Here is a 27,250-nt window from a genome sequence, read left to right as displayed (position 1 = left end):
TAGCTTTCTGTAGTCTTTGTTGTGTTGGCCCAGGAGCAAATCCCTGATCACTGGGCTCTTGTTGGCTTATGCCTCAGAACAGCAGTGGTCTTCCTCTGCCCCCTGCTCACGCCTCGGCTGTGATTCTGCCTTGTGATTGGTTCCTTCTTATTGGAGTAAAACAGAATTTCATCTGCCTCAAGTGAACCACACATCTCATCAGAAAGCATATGCAGGATACTGGAGAGAAAGCTCAGAAATTAAGAGAACTTGCTACTTTTGCAGAGAACTCTGTTTCAGTTCCCAGCACATATGACAGGCTCACAACCACCTGTTACTTCAGCTGCAGGGGATCCAACGCCCTCTTTGACCTTCTTGGCACCCGCATGTACATTGTGCGCATAAATTTATGTAGACCCATACACATAAATAAAAATAAATAAATAGAACTTTTTAAATTTTTAATATTTTTTATTACATATTTTCCTCAATTACATTTCCAATGCTATCCCAAAAGTCCCCCATACCTCCCCGCCACTTCCCTACCCACCCATTCCCATTTTTTTTTTTTTTTGGCCCTGGCATTCCCCTGTACCGGGGCATATAAAGTTTGTGTGTCCAATGGGCCTCTCTTTCTAGTAATGGCCGACTAGGCCATCTTTTGATACATATGCAGCTAGAGTCAAGAGCTCCAGGGTACTGGTTAGTTCATAATGTTGTTCCACCTATAGGGTTGCAGATCCCTTTAGCTCCTTGGGTACTTTCTCTAGCTCCTCCATTGGGAGCCCTGTGATCCATCCAATAGCTGACTGTGAGCATCCACTTCTGTGCTTGCTAGGCCCCGGCATAGTCTCACAAGAGACAGCTATATCTGGGTCCTTTCAGCAAAATCTTGCTAGTGTATGCAATGGTGTCAGCGTTTGGAAGCTGATTATGGGGTGGATCCCTGGATATGGCAGTCTCTAGATGGTTCATCCTTTCGTCACAGCTCCAAACTTTGTCTCTGTAATGTAAGCATATTTAGGAAGTAGACATCCTATAGCAGTAGAGCCCTCTGGTGATCTAGTTGGCCAAAGGAGAAGTCCCACTGAAAAATACATTTATAGATTCTTCACTCATCCAGCAAGTCTCTTGAGTGTCTGGCTCGTGCTAGGTACAGTTGTACATACCTCTGCCTCCCTGGGGCTTGCAGTTTGGTTTGTTAGCCCCAAGGCCAATCCAGTTCACAGAATCACACAGTAGGAAGAGCTTGCTTGATGGCTCATGTGAGCCGTTGAGTCCTTACTGTGCACCATGCAGCGTGTTGGGCACCTGGGATCCAAAGATGAGTAGCCCCACCCCAAGACTGCTCTTAACCAATGAGGAAAATTGACATTTTGCAAGATCTCTTAGGGCATAAAGGAGTGAGTGCCCTGATGAATGTGAAAAACAGGAGTGATATGCCAACCGCCAAGTCAAGGTGAGCCCGAGGAGGTGACATTTGAACAACATCTGGAAATATGCATGTGGGCTGCCAGAGCAGATCATTCTCAGTGGAGAGAAGGACTTGGGGGAAGGTTAGAGGTCATAGAGAGGCCTGCAGCATTGGGAGCACAGATTTTCCAATCTAGCAGAAGCATGGGTGGCAGGAGAATGGGAGAGAAAGGGGCTGTATTTGTGCATCTGACTGTGTGTCTGTCTGTGTTTGTTGTGTGCATTCATCTATGTTTATTTGTGAATGTGTCTGTGTATGTCTATGTCTGTCTGTGTGTGTATATGTGTATTTGCATGAGTGTATGCATTAAATGCTGTCCACAACACATCACTCTGGACCATCAGGCAGGCTCTCCCTCTAACTCAAAACTTTTCCTCACTTGTGGTGTGACATATGTGGCCTAAAGCTGGTGGCTGTACACCTTGTCTTGACATCCTGCGTCTATAAATAGCTGACACACGGGGGAAAACACCGTTTAGAGATGTGTGGTTCCCGAATCTCCGATATCAATGTCACCTAGGAACCTTAAATGCAGGTTTGCCAGTGCCACCACAAATCTGCAGAATCAGAAATCACTGACGAGAGCCTAGCAGCCTGATTGCCTGAGGCTTCCGGATTGTTCTCATGCACACTAAGGTTTGAGACCCTGGTTTGCAGTATCAGCTTTGTCATCCCGTGTAGCTTTTGAGACAGCAAGGTGAGGAGGTTAATAGTTTTGCCCATCTCTTGGCGAGAGCCTGCATCTGTGACTGGTGCTAACCTTGCCCAGCAATGCAAACACAGCAAATGGCCTAGAAAATCACATAGCCTCTTCTCTGGGGTCTGTGTAGATGGATGGACCTAGAATATTATCCTCAGCACAAAAGAGCCTCCCACGGGGCTTCCGTCCTTGCCGTCTCCTTTCCCTCTCTCTGGGCTGCCCTTTCTCCTTGGGCTTATCTCTCCTTTCCTACAGGAAGGCACAGTGAAGACAAGAGTGCCTTTAAGTCAGCCTGTCTGGTGTATAGTCCCAGCATGGTGAGCCTGAGTGTGTCTTTAACCTGATCTTCAGTTAACTTACCCCAGAATAAAGACTGGAGAGGACTGCATGACCCACACTGATGCCCAGTGAAAACAGATCACTACTGGGTAAAGAGGCACATGCCTATAATCCCAGCACTGGGGAGATGGAGGTGAATGAGTCAGGAGTTTAAGGCAAGTTTCAGCTATACAAAGAGTTCAAGGTCAGCTTGGGCTATATAATACACTGTCTCAACAAAACAAAAATGCAGACAACACACACACACACGCACACACGCACACACACACACAACTATTGCTGAGCTATCGCTTCCTTTGTTGTTGTTGGCCCTGCTCTGAGTCTCCACTCTCCTCTGTGTGTCTACTCCAGGTGGGCCTTAGGGTTAGCAATCTTTCTGCTCCCAGTTGGAGCCGGGACTCACTTAGCAGATGAGCACCAAGGAGCACCTCACTTTGAAGACATGAGCAGCAGGGTTTATGTTGACCCCTCCAGACTATAGCTTTGCAGGGACTAGCAGTTGTGCACGGGGACACTGGAGTCAAAGAGACACTCCCACATGCAGTTCTGCAGTTAGACAGCCAGGTGACCTTGGGAATGCTTTTTGATTTCTTCGTCTATAATATGAGGATAATAACGTGTCTCCTTCTTGGGGTTGTTGGGGGTGGAGCAAATGAAGTGATGTGTGATGTCCCAGACAAGGCAGAAGTACTAAAATGCACACATTCTAGCCACACCGCTTCATGGAGAGAAGCTGTGCCCTTGGTTATCCAGAGAAAACAGCTCAATGTTTTTTTTTTTTTTTTTTTTTAATGTGCTTCTTGTCCTCTGGGCTCATCTACCACTGTATTGTTCTTTAACCCTGCACTGGAGGGCGCCAAGAGTTCTGAGTTCCCAGGGTTCACCATGGTGGCCCAACCAGCCCTCAGAGCTCTCCTGCTCCCAACCCAAAGAGGAAGCCTGTATCATTGCTTCTCAGAGAAGAAGGTGGACTCAGGACCAGGTGTGGCAGCATACACAAGACTTGCTCCTTGTAGAAGTGCACCAGGGATGAGCATCCTTGATTGGGCTCCTGCAGTGGGTAGTAAAGGGACAGTGCTTTGGCATGCAGTGACAGTGGACTCCCCGCAGTGGTCTTCTGGCCCTGCCTGAGAGGCAGGCAGAAGCAGCCTCCAGCTCAGCTGCACTTATCTCCTGGCACCTGGAGGAGGAAATGAAGGCGCAATTAACTGTACAAGGCGGGTGGTTTGTGCAGCTTAAGTTCAGATAAAAAGTTTAATTATCCCTAAGCCCTAATACAAATTAATTAGCCTTCCGTATTAGGGAGGTAAGCTTCCATGCTCTTGCTTCAGCCCAGACATCACTGTGGATTACTGAAGACATGCTGAGAGAAGGGGCAGGAAGCAGAGAGCACAGAGTCCTGGATTCCCACCTGTGCAGTACAGACAGGTGCCCCATGCTAGAGGGCCTAGGTGGAGTCCTGAGCCCTGTGCCTGAAACATTGCCTGTGTTTTACATTTTATGTATAATTGTTTGTTTACGGGGGGGGGGGGTGCAGAGCACACATGTGGAAGTCAGAGGACAATCTGATGGGATAATTTTTCTCCACGTGAATTGAACTCAGGGTGTGAAAAGTTTTCTATTTTCCCCCCTTGGCTCCGTCTTTTGAAATTCCACAGAGAAAGCAGGCCACATGTTTCCACTGGGACTCATGGAACTATCACCACTGTACCCTCCACCTGACACACCTGCCCAGGTAGACACTTACCCCTGGCCATCATGGTTATTACCATACCCTTTGGCTGTTGAGTGACAGGCCTGTTGTCTCGTCATGGCCAACTGCACATGATCTTTGCATGTTGCACTGCGTGTGGCCTTTCTGCTTGCATGTTCCACACACATCTCTTGATACACGTTGAGCAGGGGGACGACACCCTAAGATTTCCATTTTAATCACATCTTTGTGTAACTTAAGAAGTCGTGTCTACAGGTTTGCAAAAGCCCAATCTAAAACTAACAGTGGCTTGAGTTCAGAGCTTACTTGATAAATGCCTGTGAAGAGTGAGCACTTTCACAAACAGAAACTCATTTCCTCCCCACTACTCTATAAATGCCAGGAAACCAAGAAAGAAGGCAAGTGATATGCTCGAATTCACCAGTCAGTGGCAAAGCCAGGCGTTGGGCACTCAGCAGGTAGGCTGGCTCTCAGGACCCATGCTTTCTATCACTTTACTATACTGCTACTACTAGGGGCGTGGTTAGGATGGAGAAGAGGGAGCCGGTTCCAGCCAAGTCCTTAGAGCTCTCTTATTGGACTATTATATCTCCCCAGCCCTACGTACTCCTTTCTTCTCCTGCCTAAGTGAGAAGAAAGTAAAGGGTAGGGGAGGCCTGCAGGAAATAGCCCAGGTCTAACCCCAATATTCTGCCTCCTGCTACTAGTCTGACCATGAGCAAGATCAAGTCTCACCCAGCACAGCTGTCATTTAACTCCTTCGATCCATAGCTCCACCCCCACCCCAGTCCTACTCCTTCAGCAAAAAAGTTCCCATTGTTTAGGTGGCAGATGTCAATATACTTCTGCATCGTCAGCCCCCCTCTCTGTGTGGGATTCAGTTAGGCAATCTCCCATAGGTGTGTAAGGGTGCCTGGCCTGTGACATGTAACACAGCCTGGAAATGCAACCATGTGCATCAGGAACTGAGGAGAACTGCTCCCTAAACCACTTTCCTGAGTGGGATCTGGTCTCCTGTCAATGTCTCCTGTTCTCGTGTCAAGATGGCATGAGAAGATCAGAAACTGTTACACTGATGGACAGTGCTGAAGTTCAATTCTCCAGTGATTTCTTCTTCTTTTAAAAAAAAAAGTATAGATTTCTGTCAGCTAAGCAGGTCATTGATTATTTGAATTAAATGCTAGTGGTATCATTTGTCTTTGTTAAAATCAATCTGGCTGATTTCACCCATGATTACCACCTATGAAAATCCCTTGGACTCCTAAAGACTCCACTTCATAGTAACTCTACCATCAAGAAATCTGACAAAACCTAAGAACAATCAGCAGTGGCAGCCCCTCAGTCATCACCTTTATTGGCTCCAAATGAAAGAAGAGAAAGCAAAACTAGTAACAACTTTTGAGCTGGATCAATGGGAGTGGAGGGGATGGACCAGACCACTGAGATGTGGGGAAGTCAAGGATACAGCTGGCCTTCAACAATAGCTAGAACCACAGCTCACATGCCATCACATTCCACCTTTGATCCCTTTCTGTGCTTTGGACCTTTCCTTTCCTAACAGCCGCATGGTCTTTAACCACTGCACAGAATGTAGCTGCCAGTAGCTCCATAGACTGGCATTTTGAAGCTTCAAGTTCTTTGAAAGAAACTGATCTAGTCCCAAAGGTATATTCTGCATGGTCTCAGAATGATCTACAATAGTCATGCTTTTGGTTTTGAGTGTGCGAGTTTATTTGGTGTGGAGCAAGCAAAAGGGAGAGGAATAAATAGCAAGGAAGAGGTAGGCCCAAGCTTCAGAGAGATGGTGAAACAGAGTCAAATCGAGCATTTCAAGCCTCCAGCAGAGATGACTGGAGCAGCCAGACTGAAAAAGCAAACAATAGGTAGAAGCATCAAACCCAGGGCTTACAAACATCCAGCAGAAATTGACTGGGGAGGCCTTGTTGAGGCAGACAGCGGGAGTTCTTGATTGAGAGAGTCCCAGGCAGGGCAGAGCCAAGTAAAAGAACAAAAACAACAGAGACATGACATCATCACATTGGGTCATTTCACTCATCCAACAGAGACAGGTGGGGGAAACTGAGGCAGTCAGCTGCAGTTCCTGATTGGTAGAGTCCTGAGCAGAAAGACCTTTCCATCTCCTCCATGGTTGGGTCTCTGGCTTCCTGTTCCCAGTGTATGCATTTTATGGTATAGCATAAACTGTAACAACCTTGGTGGGAAATAATTGATCTTCTAGCTGTTCTCAAAAATACAATGTTTCAATGCCCTTACCTATTTTGTTGATTTTCTTTCTCCTTATTACAGAGTTAGGAGGGAGCAACCTGCTCCAGGACAGAATTTTGTAGAAGACAAGGGAAGGGCTCCTCACTCCCAGAGAAAGTTTTCAACAAGCTTAAATGGCATATGACAACATGCTAATGTGATGTATACTCCAAGGTACAATCCAGGACAGGTAGGAAGGTGCCAGCACCACTAGCCATCAGAAAAATGCAATCAAAAGACACTTAGCTCCCGCTCTGCACTCACTACAGAAGCCATCCTTACAAAGGCAGAAACTAACAAATGTTATCTTAGATGAGGGCACATGAAACTCCATAGTCATCACTGATGGGATTATAAATGTTATTCTGTTCAAAACAGCCTGGCAATACCTCACACTGTTAAACATTACCATGCAACCCTAGCTCATGAGAACAGAACCATTTAAAAGCTAAAACACGACTGTTCACTTATTATGAAGAAGCACCCTGCAAAATTGGTAAACCGTGGAAACAATCCTGTCGCTTGTCAGCTGGGGACTCGGTTAACAGAATGTGGAGCTATAAAAAGGACTTGACTCTTGAACATAATGAGTAAAAAGAAATCAGACACAAAGGCCATGAGTTCATGAGAAAAATACCCAAAGTAGGGAAGTCTTCAGAGACAGTATCAGTGGTCTGTGGGTGGTCTCAGAATTCTAATGTGTGGTCTTGCTGGATTGTAAAGATGGCCCATGGGATAGCTCAATGGTGGAACATTTGTTTAGCATGCAGCAAGCCTGGATTCATTGTCCAACATGTACACACACACACACACACACACAAAGAGAGAGAGAGAGAGAGAGAGAGAGAGAGAATATTCTCATTAGAAGCTTCAGGTGTAACTTGGTGGTAGTGCACTTTCCATAGAATATGTAGCCCTGGATTTGATTCCTGGTAGAAATAAACAATTACCATGGAGTGGTAGAAATCACAACTAGACAACTATGATAAAAGTTGATTAAATATACAACTTACATAGTAGAATTTTTGTGTGTTGTCTGCATCTTAGTAAAATGGTCAGAAATAAATCCAGGGTGGAAACTCATTGACCTAGCCTAGGAAAGACCCTGCCTTCTTTTGAATTTGTTATGACCAGAGGGAATGAGAAGAGTGGCCAGCGTGTGACTGGCGGGTTTCCTAGACAGAGTTCATGTTATGTTGATGAGTGAGGGGCACAGAAAAACAAGTCTACAACACAATAGACAACTTACAATTACCCAAGTGTGGAACTAATTGTTTTTTTAATTATTAATCACAGTACTGAGGATCTGAAGCCCATTCTAAAGGTGGTGTAGGCTTGGGTTAAATCAGTTGTCCAGGGTCATTTGACTAGTTAGTGAGTCCTACTGGCCCAGGGGTAAACCCAGGACTGATTCCAGCTCTTTTCCCAATTATTAGGCCATGCTGCCTCCCTCTGGCTTTATACAAGTTACTGGAAAAGTCAGGAACACACTACTGGAAGCCCAACTTTAGATCCCTTCTTTATTTCGTTAATGTTTACGCCTTCACTAAAGGAGACTCTCCTAACAGTGCTGAGTACTTCCTTTGTTGGCCTATGAGCACTGTTGGTTATCTTGAAGAAGTGCCAGACTAGAGGTGGTCACTCTGCCTCTTCTGGTCTCTTCTGCATCCATACACATCCATACCACTTCCTCTAGCTTGTCAAGGGTGTAAAGAACTGGGGCAGAAAGACATCCTGCAAAGTCATGATGGGATGGGCCTCCAGCCATCTCCTGATCTGCCAGCCCATTAACCTCACTCTCAAAACAAGAAATAAGGTTAAGTTGGCAAGATGTGTGCATAGCAAACCAAACACGGCTTATTTTCCAAGAGTTCACAAGCTGTCCGCTTAATAATCTGCCTTTGAATTCTGCCAGCAATCTGATGGCAGAAGTGATGGATGCCAAGCCTCTTGGTTTGTGGTTTCTCAATTTCAAAATACCGACAAAGCCATTTTAAGCCTCTAGCCTCTTGGTGTTCCTCTTCTGCGCTGTGATCAGAGATCTCAGGGAGTGGTTCTGCAGCCCTGCCTATACTCCGTGCTATCTCCAGGTAGGGTTGTGTACATTTCTGAGGGAATCTAATCAGTCCAGCCAGGCACATGCCCACTCTCCCTCCCAGACTCCAAGCTCCAAACCCTTCCGATGGGCATAGGTCCCAGTCTTCTCCATATGAAATGCATTCCTCTCAGCAAAGTGGAGTCGTTCTGTTTCCTCTGTCATCTGCTCCCTCAGACCATCTGTCCAGCAGTGGCTAGAGCTCCCCTCCCTTATTTCTTCAAACGTCTAAAACGTGTTTTGCTCATGATTCTCACCGGCCACAGCCACTCTCCGATGCAGCCTTCCTGACTCTGGCCTCTGGCCTGCCATCTTTAGCTTCCCCCGTGGTTGTGGAGCCACAGACACCCTTCAGTCTGTCATGTCATCTGAAAAGCTCAACTAATATGATCTATTGCACGGAAACTACCCGCCACCATCACTGAGATTGTGTGGATTTGAAACGATTAACTATCTTTAGGGCTCCCTACCGACAGAAATCATGGTTTCTAGATTGCCTGCAGGAAAGCAAATGTGTTTGATGTCCATTGGCTACATACATCAAGTGAGATCCCGACACTGGTTGCTCTTGTTATCCTCTCTTTATAAAGGAGCCCAAGGTCCAAAGTAAAATCTCTCCACGATCACAGTAATTTAATGGTGACCCAGGAGGGTCTCAGCCCAGATGGTCTTAGTAAAGAAATCCTAGCTCTCACTTCATCCCCCTCCCAGCCCCCCATCTCTTGAGTGTCCAGTCTGAAGAGGTAAATGTGACAAAAGGATTGGAGCAGGTCTCAATGGTCGTGTGTGTCTGAGACAGCTTAAGCCAGAACCCAGGGCTCTGTTCAGAGAGAAGGAAAGGGGAGGAAATCAATTCTCAGAGCTAGTCCGTAAGGTTTTGAGGGGCTTATATGAAGTCATTCATTCATTCATTCATTCACCCAACACTTGTCAACCCTGCCCTCTTCACAGTCCTCAAGTTTTCAGGGAAAGCCCTCAGGCTTCCAACATGGCTAACCTGTCTCCTTCCATATCCTCCGTGGAAACTCAGGGCACGTGGATCCCCTCAGTATCATTGCCTTTGCGTTTCTTCATTTTACCAGCGGTTTCTGCTACAGATACAGCCGGCTCACAGCTTTGGCCAAGGGAATCCTCATGGTTCTTCCCTTCATAAGGCCTTTAAATTATCTCAGTAAAGAGGAAGCTAAGCCTAACTGCTGTGGAGAGCATCGTATTGATTGCAGGAAGGAGGCTTGGGCCAGCTGCCTGGGGCTGAGCAAGGGCCAGGCCGCACTGGTCCCAGGGGCAACAGCCATCGTGTGAAGCACTTAAGAGAGTTCTAAACTGAGAAGAGTCCAGCATTACTCCAAAGTGGCTAAAGCAGCTGAGTGTCAGAGACCACGCGCATCTCTGAGACAGCACGGTTGGTTAGAAAGGAGATGAAGTCAAGATGCACAGGCCCCATCTCAGCAATGTAACAGGCAAACCATGACAGAACCCAGACCTCAGTTACTTCATATGTGTAAGTGAACAGAAGCTGAGTTTATTGTTGGTTTCTGCGTTATACTTGAGAGCTTCCCCTTCTGCTTCAAACCCACCCATGGCTCCTCATGTGCTTAAACTCAAATCCATACCCCTCACCCCAGATACTAGATGTTGAATGCTGTGTCCTGCCTACCTCCTCAGCTTCATCTCTGTCTGCAGCCCTGCTGGACCCTTGATAATTTCTTGAAAGAACTATTTGTATTACCTGAGGCCTCTTACTTCCCGATCCTTCTGCCGGGTACGCCCAGGCCTGGGTGTTTTACTTGGCTAGAAATCACACTTCACATCTTATCTCAGTGAGGCCTTTCCTAACCACATCATTTGCCTGTTCTCTTCATAGAGCCAGCTGAATGCCACAGGGCTGTTAGGACTTTTAATAAGTGTTTTGGTTTAATAAACTCTGAGAATTTCATAAAAATGTATTTTGATCACATTTCCCCACAAATATTTCCCTTCTCTCTTCCCAGATCCACCCTGTTATCTTGAGTTTCTATTGATGGGATAAAATACCATGATCAAAAGAAACTTGGGGAGGGAAAAGGATGTTGCAGCTCACAACTCTTAGATCTCACTCCATCACAGAAGGAAGTCAGGACAGAAACTCAAGACAAGAACCTGGAGGCAGGAACTGAGGCAGAGCCATGAAGGATCGGTGCTTTCTGGCTTGTTCCTGTTGGCTTACTCAGCCTGCTTTTTTATACAGCTCAGGAGGACTACCTGCCCAGGGTTGGCACTACCCAAAGTAGACTGAGCCCTCCCACGTAAATCACTAATGAAGAAAACACCGAACAGACTTAACTATATGCATTTTCTCAATTGAGAGTTCCTCTTCCAAAATGACTTTAGCTTGTGTCAAGTTGACACGGAACTAACCAGCACACATCTGTCCAGTCTGCCCGAATTTTCTACCACTACAACTACAACTCCTCCTCCTCTTCTTCCTCTTCCTCCTTCTCCTTTGGTTGTTGCATCAACTCCAATTTGTGCTGTCTATATATTTCTTGGTGTGCAGACACTCACGAGAGTGTGGTCAACCTATCACAAACCATATCTTCAAAGAAAACTAACAGTTCCTCACTCCCCCAAAGCCAGCAAATATCCATATCTCCTCAGTTAGCTGTGGGGATGATTGAAGCCCTTCTCACTCCATGCTAAAGTGTTGACTGGCTTGATCTTGTGGAGGCAAACAGCTACTGTGAGTTCATGAGTGCTGCCATTCTATCATGGCCATAGAAACTCTTTAGATTCAGTCTCCCCCCAACCTCCAGGTCTTATAATCGTTTTGTTCCCTCATCCATGATGGTCCCTGAGCCTAGGGACACAAATCTGATATGAGTGCCTTGTTTGTGGCAGAGCATGACACAGTCACATATTCTCTGAACTTAAATAGTTGTACGTTTCTGCATCAACTGCTATCTACTCACAAAGAAATGTCTGACGTTTCATCAGCTCCAGTGTCTGCTGCCCATATACATCTGGATGCTGGGTCACCCTGGATTGTGTTTGACTTTCCCGGAGCCATAGCTTCACAGACAGCTGACTGTCCCTCCCTACTAAAAGCCATCAGATGTTCATAGCTCCTCATTTAGAGGTGGGGACTCCTGTGGGTCAGGCCCTACACCTAAACAAAAGCTCTTGGTTGCCCCATAACATTGATTCTGCTTTGTCACCCATGGCATATCTTGCCACTATTGCAGCTTACAGGGTTCACAGCTGGGTAAGACCGTGGACGTCCCCTGACCCCAGAAGTCTACATAGAACTTTCTAATGCTGTGAAAACTGGCCAGCAGGGAGGAAGCTCCCTGGTCAGAACCAATTTGATTGACTTCTCCATGCCATGATGGTGTCTTTAGCAATAGAGTTGTGCCAAGTTCTGGTGCCAACCAAGAGCAGTGGTAATAGCCTATGTTCTTTTGGGGGTCTCCAGGACAGCTTTGACCGACAACTCCAGGGGAAGTATCCTATGCCCAGCACTGGGATTTTTATTTGGCAACCTATAGCTTCTGGGAGGAGCATTAATTCCTGTGCAGAATAACTGCGCTTAAACTCGTTTGTGGGCTGGAGAGATGGCTCAGTGGCTAAGAGCACTGACTGTTCTTCCAGAGGTCCTGAGTTCAATTCCCAGCACCCACATGGTGGCTCACAACCATCAGTAACGAGACCTGATACTCTCTTCTGGTGTGTCTGAAGCGTACTCATATACATAAAATAAATAAATAAATCCTTTAAACTCTTTTGTAATATATATTGTAGTTATTCTATATAGGATAGGGATTAATATATAGTAATATGATGATCATAATTTGTATGATATATATTCATATATGTGTATGTATATGTGTAATTATGGTATATGTGGTTATAAAATAGAAGGTTACTTTATAGCTTTCTCAAACATCCTTGAAGTTAGTCATCTGTCCCCACCCCTCCTTGCCCTCCCTCCTATCCCTCTCCCCCCTTAAGTCTCTCCCCTTGTTATTCTCCTTTCCCCTTCCTATCACCCCTGTTCTACTATCCTCCCTCCCTTAAGGGATCACCAATGGTCCCTTTCTGGGTTTGTGCATTCTACAGATACTCCAAATTAACCACAAGTCTAAGTCTTGATGCTAAAATCCACATAGGAGTGAGAACTGTAGCGTTTGTCTCCTGGGTCTGGTTACCTTTTCTCCACAGGGCTTTTTAACAGGATCATTTACTAGTGTGTGGCCTTCCTCATAGAAAGCAGCTCCATGAACATAGGTGGTTTGCTTCTTTTGCTCACTTTGGGATTATAGCCCCGATTCCCGTGTATAGTAGCTACTGTGGCACACTAATGAATAAATGAATAAATTAACAAGTGTTCGAGCAAGTGAGTGATTGGCTATGAAGCCCCACTTGTTTCCCACATGGCCTCTTACTTATATCCTCTCTCTTGTGCCCACCCCTCACCCTCTCTCTTACAGATATGGAGACATGGTGCCTAAGACAATCGCAGGGAAGATATTCGGCTCCATCTGCTCCCTCAGCGGTGTCCTGGTCATTGCTCTGCCGGTCCCTGTGATAGTCTCCAACTTTAGCAGGATCTACCACCAGAACCAGAGAGCAGATAAACGCAGGGCGCAAAAGGTAAGTCTTAGAGACAGGGTTGGGAGAGGGAGTAGGAAGGGTGGGAGACTCAGGCAGCCTTGCCAATCCTAGATCCTTTGGAGGATCCCTGCATGGACATCCTCTCACTTGGAAAGATGAGGCAGTGTTGTATCCTCCTACCCACCAATGTCCTCAGTTAGCCTCAGTCTGCTGCTATAGAATGCAACAAATCTTCAGTTATTGACACAGAATCTGATTGTCCTCCATGCAAGTAATCTATTAACTGACACATAGCTCCATTTCTATACCCCCAGCCATGGCCACCAAGCAGCCCACCCAAGAGCTTACCAGGAAACAAAATGCCATTTTAATATCCTGTTGAGGGCCTATAAAAAAACCAAGTGACAAAAATAAATGTGCAGAAAAGAAAAAAAATGAACACTGTGAGAGGAGAAGAGACTGTGGCCACTGGTTCTAGGTCAAGTGGAACATCAAATATTAGTAAGCACCAGGGTGCCATGTCAAGTCACAGAACTCAGTTGATAACTAGAGAGTCAGCACCAGGCCTGGGCAAAGCTCTGGGTTCTGCCAAGTCTGTACTTAGAAAACAGGTAAGTGAAATACCATTGTCTGCCCATACTGAGCAAGATGCCTACAGGCTGCTGTGCTCAGAAACCCCTTTCTCCTATGGCCTTCAGGCTTCTCTCTGGGACAGCAAGGTCACACCACAATTCCAAGGCATCATCCGGAGATGGTTCCTGGCAATACTTTTACAAGGGTTCTGTATTATTTGCCTGGCTGTGACAAATGCCTGTCATATATAATTAAATGCTTCAGAAGGCTTCGTCTGTCTGCTTGGCCCTCAAACATCATGGCGACAGGGGGAACACATGATGGAGATTACTCTTCATCTCTTGCCAGACTGTGGCGGAGATGGAGGGAATGCCAGAGCTCCGCTGTCTTTCTCTTTTCATCGGAGCCCACGCCCACGTGCTGGCACCATTCCCATTAAGTGGGTCTCTCTCTAAACAACATAGATACTCCCAGAGGGTGCCTCACCAGTCTCCTGAGGGATTCTAAGTTCAATCAAGTTGGGAAAGACTAGAAGGCAAGGGATATCTGAAGGGAAGTGTCTATTTCCCTTTTGATCTGGGATGAAAATGGTACCTTTATTGCTCTGGAAGTCATGACCTGTGCCTCTGTGTACACAGAGGTCAGTCTCTGTAGAAAAGACAGAAGGGCACCTTGTTGGAAGATGAGTTTAGAGAGAAGGAATTTGCTCTTTTGTCTTTCTTCCATCCTGTCACTCCTACAGATATTTAAGTAAGCACCTTCCATGTGACAGGCCTAACAGCTAGATTACTTGCTCCCACTGGCAGAAGTAATTCCTGGGTAGCAGGAATTACCATACAAACGAATGTAGAACCTAAGAACAGGTCTGTGTATACTGGCTATAACATAGTTATAAAAAGCTACAAGTTTGCTGAGCAGTGGTGGTGCATGCCTTTAATCCCAGCACTTGGAAGGCAGAGGCAGGTGGATTTCTGAGTTTGAGGCCAGCCTGGTCTACAGAGTGAGTTCCAGGACAGCCAGGGAGATACAGAGAAACCCTGTCTCGGAAAAAAAAAACAAAAACAAACAAACAAAACAAACAAACAAACAAGGCCACAAGTTTAAGCTAACTCTAAAACAATGGTATAACAACGTATACAGAAAACAAATAGCAAAATATACAATGAATAATATAATCATACACTAAGCCTGCCCCCAAATCCTAAAAATGACCTCTTGCAAGTCATTGTCTCCCCTCCTCCTTACCTTCCTGTTCCCCTGTACCCATGCCTGGTCTGTAATTTTGCCAGCCATAAATTCTTTCTTCTGAGGTCCTCTGTCCCCTGTAGCATCTACCTTCTATCTCTTCACCCAAAGTCAAGGTCTCCTCACTCCCAGACACTCCTGAAATGGAAGTCTTATCTTTTCCTGTTCAAGGCAGCTGGTAAAAGTGAACAATGACTAGATACATCACACAGTTCTAAATAAAGGGGCAAAGAAAACCTGGCTATCACATCCAAACCCCAAGGCCAGGTTATCCTATAGCACATATGCTGCCCTTGCACCTCCTAACCCCTGGCAAGCACAGACACAGGGGGTTTGTTTTTGTTTTTTGATTTTTTGGTTTTTGGGATTTTTTGTTTTTTGTTTTGTTTTGCAGAGTGGGTAGGGTTCTCAGGAGTGCCAGGCTCAATGGTAAGAGCCCCTCCAGAGGTAGCTGTGCTCTGTAGCCACCTTTCCCTCCCTGCCTACACCATTCCTACTTCTCAAAGAAGCCCATCTGCAAAGACTATAACATGGAATGTTTCCCGCAGACTGTATAAAGCTTATGGTGTGTGATTAAAATCCAGAAGGACTAACTCTGGCTTTTTCCTCCCTCTAAGCTACTCAAGAGGAGCCCTCCACAACCCCTTTCTCTATCCTTTGAACTAAGTAAATATTTACATGTTTTCACCCAGCCTGGGTGCTGTTTCTCCTCCAGGTGGCACAGCTCTGTCTCAGTCACCTTGGGCTTCCTGTGAGAGGGAAAAACAATACTGTCTGCTCCCAGCACTCAGTCTGTCATGGTGAGCCAAGGCAAGGCTGACTCAGGGGATTTAGCGAAAGTGGAGAGATTGGGACAGGGAGGAGGTTAGGGAAGCTGATGATAGCCCTTAGCCCCGATGGTGCTTCTGGGAGATGCAAGGACATAAAAGTAAGCTCCAGCCAGGGCGCCTGGTAGATAAAGGCTCCAAAAGAAATGAGTGTGTCACATCTACCCTGGGGACTGACTACTGTGGTCCAGGAGAACCAGAGCTGAGCCAGTGTCGTCCAGCAGAGGCACTCAGGATAGAGAAGCTTCCACCTGCCCTAGCTCTGCCCACATTCTTTGGGTTCAGGGGCAATTGTCTTAGTTTTGCTTTTACTTTTGTTGTGCTTGGGATTAAACTCAGGGCCTTGTTCTTGGTAGGCAAATGCTCTATCTATCCTTTAACTACACCCCCACCCCCAGTACCATATCCTTTGATTTTAAAGAAACATTTCATAACTATAGGTCCACGTGTACTTGCAAAAATAGACCTTTTATGTACTTTGGCCAGTTTTGTCTAATGATTGCATGTTATAAAACTGTGCAGTACACAAATGGTATGAAGCAACCTCTCTCACCCATCTTCTTCAGACTGCCCCAGGGTTTTTGGGTAGGGTGGGTTATTGTTGTTGTTGGTGGTGGTGGTGGTGGAGGTGGTGGTGGTGGTGGTGGTGTGTGTGTGTGTGTGTGTGTAAGGGTGTGTGTGTGTGTATAGGTGTGTGTGTGTGTGTGTGTGTGTGTGTGTGTGTGTGTGTGTGTGTGCTTCAGATCCCTCACCCATGGAGACTCCTGCAGACCCAGAAGCATCATGACTCTGAGAACCCCTGTGGCTTTTATAACCACACCCTGCTATATCTCCACTCGTCCTTTCCTCCTGGGAACCATTTGTCTGATCACCACCTATAAAAATGCTTTCATTTCAAAAAAGTTGCATACATTATGTACTCATACAGCAGGTAACCTTCAGGAGTTGGCCATTTCCACCCATATAATTCCCAGAGACTAATTAAAATTATATCACTAATCCCTTATTCCAGGTCTAGTTGTACAGGCTGTATGTAATTCCAGATACTCAGAAGGCTGAAATGAGAGAATTGTAAGTTCAAGGCCAACCTGGGCTACTTCATTCAAAGGCAGCCTGGGTAACTCAACAAGATTCTGTCTCAAAAAAAAAAGATTTTTTTTTTAATTTGAAGTCCATTCACCAGTTCTTTCAATGTTCTCCCTCAGTAGTGTTCCACTGGGCAGTTGTCTATTGAAGAACATGTAGGATAGCAATGGTTTTCAGTTATTACAAGTAAGAGCAGTGAACATTCGTGTGTTCATGTTTATATCAGCATGGCTCAATGTCTCTCTGATAAATGTCTAAGTGTACAACTGCTTGCGTATCCATTTCTCTCTTCTCCACCTGCCCCTTTCAAGGCAAGATATACAAAGACTCCTGTGCAGGCTGTCCCTGCCAGCTGCAAGCTAGGGAGTTTCAGTTGTGACAGGTTCCTCGAGGGTCATCGGATGGTCTGGACATGTCCAGGCTGACAGTGTTGTACTGGATCTCACTCCTCCAACCCCAAAGTTCCATTTGTACCTGTTGAAGATTCCACTTCCTGGGCTTTGGTCTTGAAGGTTAGAAACATACCGGAAAGGAGGTGAACTCGGGGAGGAAAGCGAAAGATGCTGTGAGAAAGATGCTGCATTTGGCTTCCTAGTTAGAAGACATGAGCTGAAACCTTTCCAGTCCACATGCTGACACAAAGACTGCGCCTGTTTACAATAGCTTTACAAGCACAGACTTCCAGCCAGCTGTACTTGCTCTTCCTCCTTTGGCTACCACAAGCTTTGCTTGAACTCCTGCTCAGTGTTGAACCTGCACTGGATGCTAGCAACAAAAGAATGTGCATAAGCCCAAGGCTCTGGCCCTCAGGAACACGAAACCAAGCAGAGAGCACCACCAAGTTTTACACGGAAGGATACAGTTCTGCAAACATGCCTCAAACCTCTGCATCCCACTTGGGAATGATTAAATGATACGGTGTGTTTGATGTGACAATCTTCTACTTTAATAGAATCCAGAGTGAGATAAGATTAAAAGAAGTGCCACAGAGGAGGACAGGAGAACCTTTCATCTCCAGAAAGTAATAAAGACAGAGCCTACATATGAGAAAGGTCTGGCTGTAAGTGGCAATCAGATTATATAAGGCCATTATAATGAGCTTTACACAATTGGATTTCCATATGCAGCCCTCAAAACCTAGCCTTCTCCCAAAGTAACAGCAGTCAACTCCATGAACTATGAGGAACTCACTGGACTATTAACATCTACCATGGGATGCATGGGATGCGGCAGCAGGGTTCCCGGGCAGACTTATCCTAGACATGAAATGAATGAGTGAATGAGTGAATGAATGAATGAATTGTTCTCAGAGATGGGAAGTGACAGGAGTGGTTCCCTGGCCTTTCTTTTGCATGTCTTCCTCTTCATTCTCTCCACGTAGAGGAGCAGCCATCCTTGGATTTATAGGAATACCTTCGAAACATAAGTTCTAGCCCCTTCTCCGTATTCAAAGACCAGGGGAAAGTTGAATTATCCCTGCTAGGAGATACTGGCTAGTGGGAGAGTTCCCAAGAGACAGGGAACGTAACATATCTTTGTGATTCCATTGACAGTCCATCTTTCAGAGTCCATGTTCAAGTTTTGTGTGTCACTCTACCCAAAGGCAGGAAGAGGATCTTCCACTCCAGATTAGGACTATGACTCTCAAGGACTCTTCTTCTTAAGAGCACTGGCTTAGAGCTGCTTCCAGTTCTACAGAACCCAGGCGATGTGCTTTAAGCCAAAGGGGGTTGGTTGTCTGCTGAGGGCTTTCCCAGGGAGGGTTTCAGTTGTGGAGATAAACCCAAAGAGATATACTGGAATGTGTTCCTTTCTGGACATACACACCAGGCCACCTCTACGTGTAGTACATCCTTCCCACTTCTGTGCCCAGCATATATGTATATTGATTGACACATCCATTAATGTATCTACTAATAACTTCCAAAGCCAATCATGCACCTATAAATACATTTCTTAACTTTAAAAAGAGCGAGAGGCCCCTGGTAACAAAGAAGGCAAACGGGAGAGAAACAGTGGAGAGACAAGCAGGTATGCTGCCTTAGTGGAAAGACAAAGCTTGTGGTAGCCAAAGGAGGAAACAGACACCTCAGTTAAGAGCTGTCACTGGTACCGTTGCTCTCTTCACTTTTTTTTTTCATAATTAACTATTATTTGGGAACCTACAGCATGTGGGGAACCAACCACACTGGAATCCAGGAGAGAATCAGGACAAGTTAGCACATACTGTCCTCTAGGGACTGACTCTACAGTCTCATTAGGGATAGGAGATAATTGAATGGCATAAGCCATTGTGAAATACTGAGTGGAAACGGTCATGAACGCTTCAGGAGAGAGAACTTGAAACCATGGTATTCCTTCCACCAAGAGACTCTACCCAGGCGGAATGTTTGTGAAGATTCCTAGAGTCCTGACCACGGCTAAATTGCAAAGGTGGGTACATAGGTCTTAGATCCAGTCTAGCATCTCTATAAAGAGATGCATAAGGCTAGGACACAGGAGCTCATTTTCCCTTATCAGACAATGCTGGGGGAACTCAGTGGGCAGCTGTTGTCACAGGCTCTGCCAGGCTTGCTCTTCTCGTATCTTATTGTCTCTCTTATTGTCTACCAACCACAGAAGGCCCGCCTTGCCAGGATCCGGGTGGCCAAAACAGGAAGCTCCAATGCCTACCTGCACAGCAAGCGTAATGGGCTCCTCAATGAGGCCCTGGAGCTGACAGTAAGTGCCCAGAAGACCTAGCCGAGGAGATAAAATAGAAATAGGTTTGTTTTCTCATCCACACGAACCAGCACTCTCCAGAAAGCTTCAATTTAGACTCTGACAGAAACCTGTTTCCAAATCTTCCCACCAACATAAAATATCACTGCTGCCCATAAGCCCACTGTTGACAAGGACCCCCAGCCCAAGGCCAGTGTGTTTCATGGTGATAAGCCCTAATATGGCGTATCAAGATTTTTTTCCCATGCTCTTCTATCCTTCTATGATGAAAAGGAGAGGCTGGAAGAGGCGAAGATATCAGCTTTATCCGTGGTCTTTTTTTTCTCCCTAGGGCACCCCAGAAGAGGAGCAGATGGGCAAGACCACCTCACTCATTGAGAGCCAGCACCACCACCTGCTACACTGCTTAGAAAAGACCACTGTGAGTTCCAGCCTACTGCCCCCTCCTGCCTCATCCCTGACCTCCCAAGGCTGTACACACGTTATCATCCCTAGGCCAGAGAGTTCATCTGTCCCCTTCCAATCCAAAACCATAGTCTCTCTGCCCCTAGGATGAAGACCCTAAGGGTGGGGCAAGGTCACCAGAGTGACAGATCAACTGTGTCCTACGGCTCTAGAGAAGAAGCCACTCCCATGGCCTTCCCATTCCCCTGTAACACCAGCAGGTGTCTTGGTTACTGAAGACTAAGAGTTTTGGTTTTTATTTCTTAGTTCTGATGGACATCACCCTAAAAGAATGTACAAAGGGTAGATTTGCCCCACCCCTGTTGCTGGGTTGATGCAATCCTTTTGTGCCTACATTAATGAAGGGGGCAGCATATATATTCTTTAGCCAAAAATTTATCAGTCTCAACCCCGCTTAGTAACTTTGCAGTTTTGTAGGGAGTTTGAATCGTGAAAGGCCAATTGCTAAGGCGGATCATGGCTTAGGGTGCCACAGCTGGAATGAGAATGATGCTTGTGCCTTAGTGACAGCCTGAAAGGAAGGGCAGTAGGGCCAACCCTGAACCCTTGGCAAAAGGTGCTAGGAACAGTAGGGTGGGAGAACTCAGAATAGAATGAACATCTTCCCAGTTCCTTGCCAGTTCCCTGGAGTCTAGAGTCAGGGCTCAGCACACTCTGGAAAGGAACTTCTTAATTCCTAGTAGCCCATAACCTGGCCTCCCAGATGCTAGATGCCTCTTACTCAAAATGAATACGATGGATGACAGTTGAAACCCAGTGAGACCTTCCCAATGGGGAAGTGCTTTGCAAACCCAGGCTCCAGCATCTATGGTCAAAAACCATCTATGCATATCTAGAAGTTCTCCCAAGGAAACTGAGCTTGCCAATGGTATAGGCCCAGACCCCACTGCCCATTCCAAGTTGCATGTGCTGGGTGGAATGTATACATTAAAAGGACATGGGTGGAATCCTTGGGGTTTGAAGAGCTGGAATGTTGGCATTGGGGGTTCAGAGATGGAATGCTGGGGTTGGGGGTGGTACGCTGAGGCTGAGAGAATGCTGGACTGACTGCAGGGATGGGATATTGGAATGCCAGATTCTAGGGAAGGAATGTAGGACCCAGGGGTGGAATGTTGGGATAGAAAGAGAAGAGTATTGATATGGAAAGAGTGAATGTTGGGTTGGGTTAAGCAGGTTCCTATTGGAACCAAGGGGTGAAATGTTGGGACAAGAGAAGCAGAATGCTGAGAACAGGGAGGGCTGGAATGTTGAACTTGGAGGGTGGAATGCTGGGATTGAGAAATTGAATGTCAAAACTGGAATGCTGGAATGTACAATCAATGGTGTTTCTATCTTCTGTTGGCATGTTGTCCTGTAGGGGTTATCCTATCTTGTGGATGATCCCCTGTTATCTGTACGAACCTCCACCATCAAGGTATAACTTTATAAATTCAATTGTTCTTCTCTCTGAGTCTTGAGTCTGTGGATCTACTCTGCTTACCCCTAGCCTGGTTTTCTGCATGTGCAACTGATTCTTCCTGGGCTTATGCTATCTCTGATGTCACACCCAGTACCAGCTCAGGCTCCTAGTGGTTTTGTACCCAAACTACCCAATTTCCTTTCCCATTCTTTCCTTTGACCCTCCCCAGGGGCTGAGGGGACAGTGGGATCCAGCTTCAAGGTTCGTTTCCTCTGGAATGCCCAAGTGCCACATAGCTCTATGCTGCCTCCCACATTACCTGGGAACTCCTGGTACTGGCTGCCAGGGGACTCTTTGATCTCTGTTCTTATACTTCTCTTCCTCCTCATTCTGACAGCCTTAGCCTCACTGCCAATGCCACAGAGTTTTAATCACCTTGGTCAAGCAGCCATTTTCAAATTGTCTTGGGTTTAGCTACAAGCCACGCTCATGCCCTATAGTCAAGACACAGTTAACATTCTTTCCCAAGCTCACAGTTGACCTAGGAATCCTGTACCACCAGGTAGTTAAAGATCCATATGCTTTAACCAGACAAAAAGGAAAAAAAATGAAAAGAAATCTTATCCTTAGCAATTTGACCCCTTTGCATTCAAGAACATTGTCCCTCCAATTCTATGAATGGTCTGAAACGTTTACAAAGTTACGTCACATCGCTAAGAGTCATCAGATGCATAAAGACGAACTAGAAGACTCATATTCAATGGCTTCAGAGCTTACTGATTCCAGCTCTGCCGATGCCCCTAGGTCTCTCCGAGCCCCTTCTACTCAAAGCTGTATATGGTGTGTATGAAACATAATGGTTTAACAACTGTGCCCCTGTCCAATCAAATGGCCAGGGAAGCCAGTTTGAGTCTTTTGACATTGACACCTGTGAAAATGAAACCTCTCCCAAACACTTCTCTGTAATCCAGCCATCTGGGCATCGTTCATGAAAGACCCCAAGCAGGCAGACAGGCAACCAGAGACTGGGGCTCTGCCCTGCCCTTTTCTTCTTTTTCACTTTCTCTCCTTCCTCCCCCAGAACCACGAGTTTATTGATGAGCAGATGTTTGAGCAGAACTGCATGGAGAGCTCAATGCAGAACTACCCCTCCACCAGAAGTCCTTCTCTGTCCAGCCACTCGGGCCTCACCACCACCTGCTGCTCCCGTCGTAGCAAGAAGACCACACACCTGCCCAACTCTAACCTGCCCGCCACCCGCCTGCGCAGCATGCAGGAGCTCAGCACGCTCCACATCCAGGGCAGCGAGCAGCCCTCCCTCACCACCAGGTGGGCGGCTTCCCTTCCTGCCACCCCCAAAGCCTGAGTCATCCTCTTTCCAGAATTAAACAATCACAGCATTAGAACCTCTGGGATCTCCTTGTGGCTCCCCTCATCTACGGCATGGGGCCCCTCTGCTTTCTTCCCCCACTTTTCTTCTCACGCATTAAAGTTAATCCAAGGGTCTTCATGGCTATTGGATGATACTGTAGCAGTGTAGGTCAAAAGTGGGTTTAAGTAGTAGGGGGCTAAAAACTGAAAAAGATTTCAAAAATTGAAAAGATGGACTATGATCATTTTCCTAAGAAAATACTTTTCTCAGCAATGTGACATCTATGGCTGACCCCAAACTGATTATGAATCACAAACTGACTTTCCCTTCTCATCTCTGTTTATATTTAAGGCATTCCCCCATTAGTTCCAAATACGTTGGAGAAAATTCAGGAAAAGCAAATGTCATAACATCACAAGTTATAAGTCCACTGGGCTGGGAATAAGTACTATCCGCATGATTTAGTGATTGTTAATAGCAGTTAGAATGGCAATTATAAGCTGATTATTAAAGGGCGAGATCAAGGGCCACTGAGTTCTTTGACAGAGCGTAGAGCAAAAATCATGGCGGGAGTCAAGGGAGATTTGGGGTGCCCACAAGCAGGAACTATCTTCAACTCACTCTTTTCTATCCTAGTCGCTCCAGCCTTAATTTGAAAGCAGACGATGGACTGAGACCAAACTGCAAAACATCCCAGATTACCACAGCCATCATCAGCATCCCCACCCCCCCAGCTCTAACCCCAGAGGGAGAAAGTCGGCCATCCCCTGCCAGCCCAGGCCCCAACACGAACATTCCTTCCATAACCAGCAATGTTGTCAAGGTCTCTGCCTTGTAAACACACTGGACAGAGGGCCTGAGGGGGTAGTGGGGAGTGAAAGGGGCTGGCATGTTGGTGAGTGGCCACTGGGACCACTCCCTCCCACTATTTCTGGCCGGCCCCGTTGCACCCCTAGCACTGAGACTTGTGCCTGGAAGGGAAAGGAAGCAGCAAAGGGTACCCAAGGATCCTGCTGCTGGTGTGGACACAGCCCTGTGACATTGCATCTTACTGGGGCCAGAGGAAGGGAGGGGGTGGGTAGGGGATTGGCCATTAGGGGGTGCAGGCTGCTTGCCTGGACAGGGCCTGGTGGGGATACCTCAGACCAAATAACAGTTGTTTCTGGAAACCCCAGTGAGGAAAACACAAGACCAAGAGCTGCCCAGAGGCCGAGTCATCACATGCAAACAGGAAGAAAATATAACACTGTGTATTTAAGCACCTTTTTCAAGGCTCTTAATGGATAATATTTATTCATGGGAAAAGGTGGAAAACAAAATCATCAACAGATTTTTGTGAAATGTTTTTCTCCACGGACCCAACACCTTTAAACCAAAACAATGCATTTTGTGAGGTTGGTTTTTATTTTTCTTCTTTTATAGCAAAAGCTTTTAGACTCAAAGTCAGTTACTGCTGAGTTCTCTCCCCATTCCCTGGATGAGTGCGGTTCCCTTAGCCGGGCCCTCACTGCCCAACTGACCTGCACAGAACTGTCAAGCAACCAACCACACAGCAAACCTTCTGCTCCGTTGGTCCGTCTCCTTTGTCTCTGTACCTATCTGCTTCACCTTGGCTGTTTTCTGTGTCCAACCATCTGTCTCACCATGGACAGTAAATCCTCTGTCACTGCCAAGTACTGCAGACTTGTGCCTGGAGTCAGGCTGAGTGAATGCTAATACAGAAAAAAAAGGAAGGCAAGTGGGCTGAGTTAAAGGGTGAGGTAAGTCTATATTATGAACAGAGGTGCTTCCATTTTGATTGGAACCACTCATCTTTGCAGTTTGGGTCAGGGTGGTGGTCACATTTACCACATCGGGTCTTGAAAAGGAAATCAGCAACCTCAGAAAGCAGTTGTTTCTGCTATGCCCCCATGAAGAGAGAAGCACCAGGAAACTGCCACAGCTCCGGAGCACCTTGCTATGTGCCCTCCTTTAGGATCCACCAGGAAGGCCGTGTGGAGCTCTGCCAGGATGCTCCATGAGCATCTTCAAGTGAGGGGTATGGGAGGAGACCCTGGCTTACTGCCCAAGGCAGTTAGTTCCTACACAGAAGCTGTGAAGGTTAAGCCTGTGTGCCTCATGAAGGATGTTTCAAAACAAGAAAGCAAGCAAGAGGCTCTAGATGATCATTGTCTGGTCAGAAAGATGCCTTGAGGTCTGAGCCATCTTCAGCCCCCATCTCCGAAGACAGCTGATGGGTGGCGCCACTGACGACCTCCATGCAAATGGGAAGTGGAGACTACTTCTTGGAAATGTGGATACGTTGGTTCAAGTTATTTGCATGGTAGTGGGCCTGGGAAAAGTGTTTCTGGAATCTTCCTAATGGTTTTCACCACTTAACAGCAGAGCAAGTGGGCCCCAGGGTTAGTGACGAGCCCTTTCCTGCCCTTCTCAACCCCAAATACTCTCCTGCAGTCTCTGAAGCCTGGGATCTGAGACACAGGAGCTGCTTGGGAATTTATCCATTCTACAGCTCCATTTAAAATACAGATAAGCTGTTCATTTGCATGTCAAAATCTCCCTGCCCACTACAGCCATCTAGATGAGTTTTAACTAGCCAGCGACCTGAAGGGGCTTCCTGGGTCCAGCTCCAGTGACCTTGTATGCAGAGAAGCCCTGATGTTTTGAGGAGGTACCAAACCAGAGAGTGGCTAGAAGGGTGGAAGAAAGGCACCCTTTCTTCTATCTTTGTCTCTCTGTCTTCATCCTCAGTGGCCCCTGACAGCCCTTTCTCCTACATCTGGCCTCAGGATTTCTCCCCTTATAGGAATGGAGTGGTTCTTCCAATCTAGTAACTTTGTACATATATTTTATTGGCCAAGGAGTAGAGCCAAGCTAGACCCAATTTTAGCAGGTAGTCCAAGAAGTAGAAAAGGATCTTCCTTTATGAATCATGGAACAAAGGAATGTCTAGGTGCATGATAAGTCCTAAGAACTGAGTGGAATAAAGCTAGAGTTTAAAAGGAACACTTGCATTCTCATGCACACCACCATTCTATTTCAGAACAAGTCATTAGAGAGTTAGAATAATGACTGCTTCAACAGAGCATCTCCATGTTACTTGGGACCGTGCACCAACACAGCATAGTATGGTTCTCATGAAAAGAAATGCATTTTAAAGACTGTTCCCCCACAAAATTCCATTTTTATTGACTTCAGTGAACTGAATGCTTGTGCTGTTTCTGTTTCATTTCCAAAGTCCATATCATCCAATTCCTAAAAATAACCATTAGACTGTCTGCATTTTCATTCCCCCATTTGAGTCTTGGGAAGAGATAAGGAGCCCAACTCACCTGTGCTCAAAGATACCAACCCAAGAAAACAGCCCACAGCCATATCTGCTCAAGGGTATTGATGGGGAAGCACAGGGGCGAACATGTGCTGGATCACCTTAGCAAATCTGATTCATCGGCTAGTAAGTGAACAACCAGAGTATCAGATTCTTCTGGAGACCAATAGCTCTCTGGTGCAATGGCTCATGGTATTCAAACCATGCTAGGGTATCAGTAAATTCCCCACTCCACCACTCCATTCAACCTTACTTAGCACTGGGGGAGAAGGTATCAAAAGGACAAAAAGAATAAGACTAAGACTACACTCAATAAGTAGAAGTAACTTGGAAAATATATTGAGCATACCAGAGAAGATTAAAGACTCTAATTCATTTTAAAGTGTGGAAATATGAGGTCCAGAGAACTTGACTCCCTCCCTCAAGGCAATGTCGTTTAAGGATAGAATAGGGACCGGAGCACAAGACTCTTGGCTACTAGTCTGATGTGGTTTTGGTATTTTGGGGTTTGGTTTGGTTTGGTTTTAGGGTTTTTCATCACACTTTTTGCCTCACAGAGTTACTACTCCATTGGAGAAGAACCATCAAAGATGCCATGTCATAAGGAAATACTCGTGTATAAATGTCAACAGAACTTGATATAGCTCTTGGAAATCACCTGACTGTGCTAATACAAATTATAGATGTTGAAGCCACCGTTTCTAGTGTAGAACCAGCTGTGGGTGATCAATTCTGTAAGTAGATGAACAAGGGAATGCCCAAGATTTTTCAGGCAGTTGTTTGACTTTCTCGATGAGAAGGCTTGGACAATGGCATTTCAAAGCATACTATGGGCTCTCACTACCATCTGTGAAGGTAGTCACCTTAGTAAATTTTTGACTCAGAAGAAATGGGCACCAAGAAGCTAGATGCCTCACTCAAGGTTTCATGCCAAGTGGATGGCAGAATTATGATTTGATCCAGGACTTAGCGTGTCCTGGAGTGTCTTCTAGGTCCTGCTCCATGGCTCGAAGACTTGCTCATATTTTTAAAAGCTGGACGTCAAGAGTGCTGATTAGGGGAAGGAAGCATTCATGAA

General features: G+C 46.1%; 1 protein-coding gene across 2 annotated transcripts in view; it reads left to right on the top strand.

Annotated features, from left to right (window-relative positions):
* Positions 1-23,905, top strand: part of Kcnd3 (potassium voltage-gated channel subfamily D member 3) — a 219,862-nt gene extending 195,957 nt beyond the window's left edge. Inside the window, exons 3-8 of one of the 2 annotated variants that reach the window (XM_021158357.2) lie at positions 13,033-13,195; positions 19,507-19,608; positions 19,940-20,029; positions 21,431-21,487; positions 22,554-22,801; positions 23,481-23,905. In XM_021158357.2, the coding sequence (XP_021014016.1) occupies positions 13,033-13,195; positions 19,507-19,608; positions 19,940-20,029; positions 21,431-21,487; positions 22,554-22,801; positions 23,481-23,682 (862 nt within the window). In that variant the 3' untranslated portion in view covers positions 23,683-23,905. The remainder of the gene's footprint in view (positions 1-13,032; positions 13,196-19,506; positions 19,609-19,939; positions 20,030-21,430; positions 21,488-22,553; positions 22,802-23,480) is intronic. The other variant, XM_021158358.3, reaches the window with a different exon arrangement.
* Positions 23,906-27,250: the final 3,345 nt, after the last annotated feature.

Source organism: Mus caroli, unplaced genomic scaffold (genome assembly GCF_978045245.1).
Source record: "Mus caroli unplaced genomic scaffold, Mus_caroli_1 scaffold_3, whole genome shotgun sequence".
NCBI classification, from domain to species: domain Eukaryota; kingdom Metazoa; phylum Chordata; class Mammalia; order Rodentia; family Muridae; genus Mus; species Mus caroli.
Note: the sequence above shows the minus strand (reverse complement) of the source record. Positions and strands in the feature narration are given on the sequence as shown.